Source organism: Pongo abelii, chromosome 11 (genome assembly GCF_028885655.2).
Source record: "Pongo abelii isolate AG06213 chromosome 11, NHGRI_mPonAbe1-v2.0_pri, whole genome shotgun sequence".
Classification (NCBI taxonomy): Eukaryota; Metazoa; Chordata; class Mammalia; order Primates; family Hominidae; genus Pongo; species Pongo abelii.
The window spans coordinates 53,963,418-53,974,389 of NC_071996.2; the positions used below are offsets into that span (position 1 = coordinate 53,963,418).

Below are 10,972 nucleotides of genomic sequence, written 5' to 3' on the forward strand. Positions count from 1 at the left end.
ATGAGAAGTCAGGCTAACCAACTCACAGTGAACAGTTGGGGGCAGGGCGGTGACTGGTATTTTCTGACATTTTCTATACATTTATACCAAGGGAAATTTTTAAAAAATAAAGCATTATAGCTGAAATAATGTGTAGCTTCTTTACATGTGCACAGTCAGTGTCATATGCATTGGTAAATAGAAAATGTTTGGGCTGGGCATGATGACTCACACCTGTAATCCCAGCACTGTGGGAGACTGAGGCAGGAGAATCGCTTGAGCCCAGGAGTTTGAGACCAGAGTGGGCAACATGGCGAGATTCCAATCGCTATAAAAAAAAAAAAAACCTTAGCTGGGTGTGGTGGTGCATGCCTGTAGGCCCAGTTACTCAGCAGGCTGAGGTGGGATGATTCCCGGAGCCCAAGAGGTAGAGGCTTGCAGTGAGCTGTGATTGCACCACTGCCCTCCAGGCAGGGCAACAGAGTGAGACCTGTCTTAAAAAAAAAAAAAAGAAAAGAAAAGAAAAAAAAGTTCCTATTAATAATACATGGCTATTTTACTTGACTTAAATTTGAAGTAAGGTCTTTGGAGTTACCCTCATGTGTTACATAACAATGTTTCAGTCAAAAGATTATAATGCTGTGTTTTTACTGTACCTTTTCTATGTTTAGATACACAAATACTTGCCACTGTGTTACCGTTGCCTACAGTATTCAGTACAGTAACATGCTATACAGGTTTGTAGTCTAGGAGCAATAGGCTATCCCATCTAGGATGTGGAAGTGCATTCTATGATGTTAGCACAACAATGAAATCACATAATGAGCGGCGCGTTTCTCAGAATGTATCCTAGTCGTTAAGGGGCGCATGACTGTACTTACATCGATATTAAGCTTGCCAACTCGGAGGCACCGTGCTGTGTTCGGATCATCGTCAACACTTCTTGGTAACGTATAAAGAGCTTTGAACTTTTCATATTCTTCCCGATATTTGATCTATAGAGAATAAGTAGAAAGGAAGAAACAGTTTTAGAGAGTAATGGATTTATATTATTAAAACAGCATAAGATTTAATGGGAAAAACCTGACTCTGAGATCCACCCAGCGTTGGGGACAACACTTCTCTGAACTCATTTCCCCACCTATACAGAGAGATACAGCAGTAGCGCCTGCCATGGGGTTATCGTGTGGCTTAAATCAGACTGTATCAAAAGTACTTTTAAACCATAGAGCACTATGAAATTTTGGTTGCTGTTTTCAAAATTCCTATAGCAATACTAGTACTTTTACTGCTACTACAAGCAATTCATTTTAAAGATTATGTAATTTAAAAATATTCTCTTGTGGTAATGGCTTTGTTTTTCTTACTAAAATGAGTGCAAGATTAAAACTGTGCTTAGGAATATCTTTGTTTTTAATAACTGAAAAGTCTGCTGCTAAGAAGACACAATCCTTGGATTTCAGTTTCTACAAGGCTTTCAAAAATACAGTGCAATCAACTTCTGTGGGATAACAATTAGTTCTTAAGCCATGTTGCCCGTTAATTAGTGTTCCATGATTATATAAACTAGGTTAAGACAGAGACTAAGATCCAATCTCATAGCACACAATAATAAAATAACAATTCTTCCACAACTCAGAGATTTGCACCTCTGTAACAAAAGAGAGATGGGAGTATATATTTGTATCAGAATTCCAGCAATGCTCTTCATTGACTGGAGGCCAACCAAAATTTCCACCAGATTTTTCCAAAACAGAAAATCAGCTTCTTACATCTAATCTATTTCCCAGCTTCAAAGATGATGGCATTTAAAGGCACCCTTAAAAAAAACAAAACACACACACACACACACACAAAAACTTTTTCCTAAAATAAGGTCAGAATACTTCTTTTAAAGGATTAATTTCTCTATGTTTTACCTTGCTCCAAAACCAATTTGCCAAGAATCTTGCCTCTATAATTTTGTTCATGACTCAAGGAAAAAGCCTCTTTTGAGCTTTTAAAATCTTATCTATAGTACTTTTCTTCCAAAATGAAAAGTTTGCTCCTTTTTGCAATCTTCCAAATAGAGTTGGGTCTGGGTAAAATCACATACGTTACTTTTTCCTCCAGGTAAAAATTAAATAATTCCACAGACTGTCTAATGAAGTTTATTTCTAAGCTGTGCATCTGTAAGCCCAGTAGAGTAGTGAAATCAATTTACTGAGTCACTAGCATTTAAATGAGTAGAACAGAATGGAAATTATCAGAGTGCACTGTCTCTAGTCTAGCAGTCACTACTCTTCTGTTAGACATTTGTGCCAGAAGAAACTCAGGTAAACTTCAGGGGTGTGTGTGTGCATGTGAACTTGAAATAAAAAATAAATTTCCCACTGTGAGTCATGGTCAAAACACGTTTGAGAAATGCTGATTTCAAGTGTTACATAAAATGTTCACAATTAAGAGATAAGATCTCTAATTTTTCTGAAGGAGAACTGGGCTAAGAATTACAATAAAGCTTACAGGGAATTTTACAATAAAAGGTTTTACACAGACTTTAAACCAACAAGATCAAAAAAGACAAAGAAGGGCATTACATAATGGGAAAGAAATCAATGAAACAAGAAGAGCTAACTATCCTAAATATATACGCACCCAACACAGGAGCACACAGATTCATAAAACAAGTTCTTGGAGACCTACAAAGAGACTTAGACTGCAACACAGTAATAGTGGGAGACTTTAACACCTCACTGTCGACACTAGACAGATCAACCAGGCAGAAAATTAACAAGGATATCAGGACTTGAACTCAGAATCTCTGGGACACATTTAAAGCAGTGTGTAGAGGGAAATTTATAGCACTAGATGCCCACAAGAGAAAGCAGGAAAGATCTAAAATTGACACCCTAACATCACTATTAAAAGAACTAGAGAAGCAAGAGCAAACAAATTCAAAAGCTAGCAGAAGACAAGAAATAAAGATCAGAGCAGAACTGAAGGAGACTGAGACACGAAAAACCCTTCAAAAAATCAATGAATCCAGGAGCTGTTTTTTTGAAAAGATCAACAAAACAGATAGACCGCTAGCAAGACTAATAAAGAGAGAAGAATCAAATAGACACAATAAAAACTGATAAAGGGGATATCACCACCGATCCCACAGAAATACAAACTACCATCAGAGAATACTATAAACACCTCTACACAAATAAACTAGAAAATCTAGAAGAAACGGATAAATTCCTGGACACACACACCCTCCCAAGACTAAACCAGGAAGAAGTCAAATCCCTGAATAGGCTAATAACAAGTTCTGAAATTGAGGCAGTAATTAATAGCCTACCAACCAAAAAAAGTCCAGGACCAGACAGATTCGCACCCGAATTCTACCAGAGGTACAAGGAGGAGCTGGTTCCATTCTTTCTGAAACTATTCCAAACAACAGAAAAAGAGGGAATCCTCCCTAACTCATTTTATGAGGCCAGCATCATCCTGATACCAAAACCTGGCAGAGACACAACAAAAACAGAAAATTTTAGGCCAATATCCCTGGTGAACATCAATGTGAAAATCCTCAATAAAATACCGGCAAACCAAATCCAGCAGCACATCAAAAAGCTTATCTACCATGATCAAGTTGGCTTCATCGCTGGGATGCAAGCCTGGTTCAACATATGCAAATCAGTAAATGTAATCTATCACATAAACAGAACCAAGGACAAAAACCACATGATTATCTCAATAGATGCAGAAAAAGCATTCAACAAAATTCAACAGCCTTTCATGCTAAAAACTCTCAATAAACTAGGTATTGATGGAATGTATCTCAAAATAGTAAGAGCTATTTATAACAAACCCACAGCCAATATCATACTGAATGGGCAAAAGCTGGAAGCATTCCCTTTGAAAACTGGCACAAGACAGGGACGCCCTCTCTCACCACTCCTATTCAACATAGTGTTGGAAGTTCTGGCCAATCTATTCATCTGACAAAGGGCAAATATCCAGAATCTACAAAGAACTTAAACAAATTTACAAGAAAAAAACAACCCCATCAAAAAGTGGGCAAAGGATATGAACAGACACTTCTCAAAAGAAGACATTTATGCAGCCAAAAAACACATGAAAAAATGCTCATCATCACTGGCCATCAGAGAAATGCAAATCAAAACCACAATGAGATACCATCTCACACCAGTTAGAATGGCAATCATTAAAAAGTCAGGAAACAACAGGTGCTGGAGAGGATGTGGAGAAATAGGAACACTTTTACACTGTTGGTGGGACTGTAAACTAGTTCAACCCTTGTGGAAGTCAGTGTGGTGATTCCTCAGGGATCTAGAACTAGAAATACCATTTGATCCAGCCATCCCATTACTGGGTATATACCCAAAGGATTATAAATCATGCTGCTATAAAGACACATGCACACATATGTTTATAGCGGCACTATTCACAGTAGCAAAGACTTGGAACCAACCTAAATGTCCAACAACGATAGACTGGATTAAGAAAATGTGGCACATATACACCATGGAATACTATGCAGCCATAAAAATAATGAGTTCATGTCCTTTGTAGGGACATGGATGAAACTGGAAACCATCATTCTCAGCAAACTATCGCAAGGACAAAAAACCAAACACCACATGTTCTCACTCATAGGTGGGAATTGAACAATGAGAACACATGGACACGGGAAGGGGAACATCACACACCAGGGACTGTTGTGGGGTGGGGGAAGTGGGGAGGGATAGCATTAGGAGATATACCTAATGCTAAATGACAAGTTAATGGGTGTAGCACACCAACATGGCACATGTATACATATGTAACAAACCTGCATGTTGTGCACATGTACCCTAAAACTTAAAGTATAATAATAATAAAATTAAAAAAAAGAAAAAAAAAGAAAAAAAAAAAGAAAATATGGCATATATACACCATGGAATACTATGCAGCCATAAAAAAGGATGAGTTCATGTCCTTTGCAGGGACATGGATGAAGCTTGAAACCATCATTCTCAGCAAACTAACACAAGAACAGAAAACCAAACACTGCGTGTTCTCACTCATAAGTGGGGGTTGAACAGTGAGAACACATGGACACAGGGAGGGGAATATCACACACTGGGTCCTCTCAGGGAGTAGGGGGCTAGGGGAGGGATAGCATTAGGAGAAATACCTAATGTAGATGACGGGTTGATGGATGCAGCAAACCACCATGGCATATGTATACCTATGTAACAAACCTCCACATTCTGTACATGTACCCCAGAACTTAAAGTATAATAAACCAAAACAAAACACACACACACAAAAAGGTTTTACTTGAGAGCATTAATGGTTAGAGGCCATAAGATTTAAAGGCATAAAGAGTTAGAGGACGTACGATCTTCTACTATATTTAAACAGCTCATGAGATTTAGGGTTTGTTTGTTTTACAATTATGTTTATATCTAAGAAAAGTTCTACCTAAAAAAGGAGAATTAAGCAATTTTTAAATGTTTTCTATTTCATTGCTATAAAATAATTTATATTAACTGGGGATGGTATAATAACCAGTTATCATATTCACTGGTTTATTTTTGCCCTACATCCATGTAATTCTATTGAAAAAGTCTATTTCTGTAAGGTGTATTATGTCTTCAGCCCATCCTTACTTCTGACTCTAGCAGAGATTATCATGTGCAGACAGGCAGCCTGAAAGGTCACATCCTGTCCTCTTTGCAAGTGCTTGTGATTCTCTCCAGGCAGCAGAGAGAGAGGCAGTGAGCACATAGACTCTAATGATTGAGCATTTGGAATTATTTCCTGGACATGCCCACAGGAGCGCTAGGGGTACTTCTGGACAACGTATGAATCAGCCTGAAAGATTCTTGGAGTGGAGAGCAGGGGAGGGGAGGGAGGGTGGGAAAGCTGTCATGTTTTTCCTTGACTTACATGGCTGGCCAGATGCTTCTGGTTCTTGGCGTGTGTCAGGGACAAGGTGCTGGAAGGCAGGATGTAGCTGGTGGCTTTCACTCTATCCCAGGCCTCCTTGTACAGGTTCTGCAGGAATTAAAGACCTTCTTGTGAATATGGGAAAATGCATCTGGTTAGCTTCTGAGTAGCAGGTTTTTCTGTTTCTGTCCTTCTCACACATTCCCTACTAACTCCCAGGATTCCTCTTTAAGGTGGGGCTTATTTAATTGTACCTACTAGAATTTTATGAGGTAAGTAGGATTGAAGGTCCAGGAAGAAACCATAGAAAAGCCTTTAGGGATAGAGTGTCCATCCCGTTTATTCTCTTACTGTCCCGGAAGGGGGAAAGGTGGCTCATATATAAGAGGGGGAAAAAAAACTCAACTCACACTGCTGTAAAGATTCTTCAGGTTTCTGGTTCTGTCATAATCCACTGTTTCCAGAACTGTTGTGTATTTGTCCTTAATCTGATGATAATTTTCTTTATATTTCACCTATAGACAAGCAACAATAGGTTATTCACCTCTGTTGTTAGAAAATACATAAAGACAAGAAATAGTTTGTCCCTGGAAGAGGAGTATAGGAAGACGCACCTCACTGGCATTAATGCCACTCTGAACAGCAGTCACATAGAGGGGCGTGTCTGTGACCAGATTATAGTTTTGTAGATTTTCTTTACCTGCTGCTGTATATTGTAGCTGTGAAGAAAAACAAAAGTCATCAAAAATGGTAACATACAGGTCTGTCATCAGCTTTAGCTGCTTGTGCCAACTTAGATGTGCCTTTATTTCTGGATTTCTGCTTTAATCCTAACAAACAGGCTGTCATTCTAGAGTCTTGCAGACTTTGTATGGCTGCCAGAATGAATAGTTTCTCTTGACCAAGACTGGGGTCGAGATTTTGGCCATTTTGTTGCCTTTTCCATGCCTATTCTCCATCCCTGACAGCAGCCCCTCACTTTTAACATTCTATTACAACTGCCCCATCAGAGCTGAACCACGTGCTGAAAAGTTTTCCAGATACTGATTTTTTTCCTCCAAAACTTATCTACCTGTAATCAAAGGATGCTTCTACCTCCTACTCTCTGCAAGTTAACCTGATCAACTAAGGTACAGATGCTTGAGAGTAGTTCACTAAGAAACACCTCCCAGATAAACTTTTGTTATAAATGTGCACTGCCTTAAACCAAAGGAGAGACTCAGACTGGGAAGATCCAGCCCCAGAGCAGGCCACCAGAAGAGCTTTGATTGGGAGAGGAGGGGCTTCGGTCAGTTAGCCTACACTGTTACAGCAGCTTTCTTCACCTGCCCATCAGCTCACTGATACCACCATGGATTCTGATGACCCATGGAGAGCCAGTCCTTCTAGGAAGGTGGCTCACCTGACTCTGAAGGTCGTATGATTTCTTGGCATGGAGGATTTGGGGTGTATCCCAAACGTAGCAACCAATGCCTTTCAACCAATTCAGGTCATCTTTATACACATTCTGCAAGAAAGAGAGAACAATGAAATGTGGAAGGTATTCTGAATTTACAATTGAGCATTTGATAATTTCCTATCAGCCGTTGGCTGTGCTTATTGCTTAGAAGACATAGGGTAGGCCTCTTACCAGCTGGAAGGTCTTTAATTCCCAAGCCTAAAGAAGCTTGAGAGCAATATCAATGTCTGAGTCTATTGTTAAACCAATTAAATATTTAACATATGTGTCCTATGGCTTAGGGTGGATTCTTATACCAAAAAGTGGTTACTCATGCCACTTTGTTTTGAGAAGCAGCAAGATTTATGAATACAGGGACAACGGGAGCATGGCAGCCAGGGTTGGCGGGTAGCCAAGACACACTCATGGAAGCTGTAGCTGAGTCAACCTGCAGAAGGGACATCATACATCACTCAAGATCTCCTGGGCGTTTCGGACGCGTATAACATTGGGTTCTTCTGGAAGAGACGTCCACTGGTGGAAATAGTGTCGATACTCCAGGTCACTGAGGATGTACTGGCACCTTTTAGCCAGCACATGATTCATCATGTCATTGGGGATATGAACATTTGCTTTGGTATCCTCATAATGTTTTCTGTAGTTCAACTAATATGTTTTAAAGACAAAAATAAGAAAGGGGTTTAAATGTAAATTATTCAGATCAATGTCTTTTAGATCCTTATTTCCCATATAGATCAGTATCTCTAGAATAAACTAAGGTTAATATATACTTTATTATATTCTTCATACTTTATATACTTTATATATATACTTTATATACTTTAATATATTCTTCTTTTGAAATTTCCCATCTTTTTTTTTTTTTTTTGAAATGGTGTACTACTCTGTTGCCCAGACTGGATTGCAATGGTATGATCTCCACTCACTGAAACCTCTGCCTCCTGGGTTCAAACAATTCTCATGCCTCAGCGTCCCGAGTAACTAGAATTACAGGCATGCACCACCATGCCCAGCTAATTTTTGTATTTTTAGTAGAGATGAGGTTTCATCATGTTGGCCAGGCCAGTCTCGAACTCCTGACCTCTGGTGATCTGCCTGCCTTGGCCTCCCAAAGTGCTGGGATTACAGGTGTGAGCCATTGCGCCTAGCCTGAAGTTTTCCATCCTTTTATAACACAGGGTAAATAGTGACTTTGATGCTTTTTCCTTTTCTTAACACAAAGCAGTCACAGTGTTAAATAGTTGGGGAGAAAGTGGCAGGGAGGAAGCACACAGCTACTAACAGTCCACAGGCTGACTGGGAGGGGTGAGGAAAATCTCAGGAAGGGCCCTACGCTACTCCATTTCCCAGCTAAACTGAACTAAAGGGCAAGTTATAAACAGGCAGACACAACAGCACACTTATGGGGCGCAAATCCCATGTTAAAGTGGACATTTACTTACCGCACTCCTCATCTTTTGGAAATCCAGACAGTGAACCACACCAGGGAATTCACCGATCACTTTTCCAGCCAGGTAGTGACCTTTCTGCTTCTCATATGTCTCTTTGTATTTAAGCTGTAAAGTGGGTTCAACATTGAGAATCGCTGGAGTTTCCTAACCAGCCCGTTGATCCCCAGTAAAGACTCTCAAACTTAGGAGAGGAAAAGGTCATACTGACCTCACTGTTCACCAGATCAGCATGCTTGGCTCCAACAATGGGAATGTAGCGCTCATCCAGGGTGTAGCCATAGGCCTTGGTGCCCTCCCACGCCCCTTTATATAGTATCTAGAACAAATAAATACATGGCAACAAAAGTTTTCTTTCAACTTCTTTTAGATACCACTAAAACAATTGGTCTAATTAAGGTGAAACATGTATGTTCAAGGCAAGGCTGAAATCTTTATCTATAGCTGTTAGTGCATCTACCTAGAATAGGGCAGTTATTTGGTTTATTGCAAATTAAACTTACAGACTCGAGGCATTTTATTTTTTATTTTATTTTATTTTTATGTTTTTTGAGACAGAATCTTGCTCTGTCACCCAGGCTGGAGTGCAGTGGCATGATCTCAGCTCACTGCAACCTCTGCCTCCTGGGTTCAAGAGATTCTCCTGTCTCAGCCTCCAGATTACAGCTGGGATTACAGGCACGCACCACTATGCCTGGCTAATTTTTGTATTTTTAGTAGCTGGTCTCAAACTCCTGACCTCAGGTGATCTACCAACCTCGCCCTCCCAAAGTGCTGGGATTATAGGCGTGAGCCACCATGCCCAGCCGACTCTAGGCATTTTATGAGTTGACTATTTTTGTGACAACAAATTTGCACACAGGGAGAGAACTGGCAAAGATTCTTTCCCATTGGGTGCACACATGTACACTATTGGTCTCCTTTAAATTAGCTGAATGAAATTTTGGAGGGCAAGTTTTCCTCTTGTTGGCTAGAGATGCCGATGCATGATTACTAAAGAGGGACCAACCTTACCTCCCTTTTCTCTATTGGTAGGTGCTCAATGCTGTGTGCCCCCAGAACACTTGTTAGATTATTATTCTATCAATTTAAGTCTGTTCCCCTCACTTGCATGATCTCCTGAAGGCTTGTCTCATTGAGCTTTAGCCCCTCATTGCCTCCTAAAGAGCCCGGCACATCACAGGAGCTCAAAAACACCAGCCGAATAAACGCTATTTGCCTTGAATAACATGGTACTTCTAACACACAAGACTAAGTGCAATGGGAAAATAAATAATAGGTTGGCTTATAAGTTCAGCAGTTGACAAAATCAGCCAAGAATATGAATGCAACAAGAGCTTCAAATTAGAAATTGAGTGGTTATTACATAAAAGAGAACTTACAGTACTGTAGAGTTTTCCCATGTCTTTGGAGTGGGAGATATGTGGTGTATCTGGTGAAAACGTATACTTGCCCTTTGCTTTATTAAATGTTTCTTTATATTTTACCTAAGGAGAGAAAACCAAATCTTTTATTATTATAAATGAATATTAAATTTTTATAAGATTACCTAGAAACATAATCAGTCCATGTTTAGAGATTAAAACTAACCAACTGGTTGAATTTTAGTCCATTTTAGCTAAAACAATAGAATAATTTGAATAGGAATATAGATATCTAAAAGTGAATACAATTTACCACCTGCTAGTGACTTTTAAGACATACCCCCCAAAGATGATCTTAGAATTTACCACCTCCCAATTTTTTTACAAGCAATTATCTAAAGTTAAGCTAATTCACCCAATGATAGACAATTTACTCCCCAGTCTGTGCACTTCAGCATGCACAAAGCAAACTTACATCACTTTGATTGACAGAATTAATCTTGGCTAAAACAATCTCTGGAGGATCCACCACACTTGTAAAGTTAAGATAGTTTTCAAGGGCATTTTTCTTATATTTGATCTGTAAAGAAACAGAGACAATTAAGACAGGTCTACCACCACAGGTTATCTACCCCAACATGGCAGGTAGGAGGACAGGCATAGGTTAGGAGAATAGGCTTTGTGTACCTGATTCATCATTTCCTGGTTCTTAGTAACCCTTACATGGTCCACAGAATCCAGTGGGATCCAGCCAATGCCTCGGAGCCACTCCAGGTCAGCTTTGTAGACATTCTGAG

At 39.6% G+C, this 10,972-nt stretch overlaps 1 protein-coding gene across 2 annotated transcripts in view; it reads right to left on the reverse strand.

The window, feature by feature from the left end:
• NEB (nebulin) overlaps positions 1-10,972 on the reverse strand; it is a 252,744-nt gene that overhangs the window by 68,611 nt on the left and 173,161 nt on the right. For both annotated transcript variants that reach the window (XM_054548869.2, XM_024243154.3), the window contains exons 113-123: positions 10,863-10,967; positions 10,651-10,755; positions 10,194-10,298; positions 9,023-9,130; positions 8,806-8,919; positions 7,811-8,008; positions 7,307-7,411; positions 6,519-6,623; positions 6,315-6,419; positions 5,905-6,012; positions 861-974 (exon numbers count right to left, since the gene is read on the reverse strand). In XM_054548869.2, coding sequence (XP_054404844.2) covers positions 861-974; positions 5,905-6,012; positions 6,315-6,419; positions 6,519-6,623; positions 7,307-7,411; positions 7,811-8,008; positions 8,806-8,919; positions 9,023-9,130; positions 10,194-10,298; positions 10,651-10,755; positions 10,863-10,967 — 1,272 coding nt within the window. The remainder of the gene's footprint in view (positions 1-860; positions 975-5,904; positions 6,013-6,314; positions 6,420-6,518; positions 6,624-7,306; positions 7,412-7,810; positions 8,009-8,805; positions 8,920-9,022; positions 9,131-10,193; positions 10,299-10,650; positions 10,756-10,862; positions 10,968-10,972) is intronic.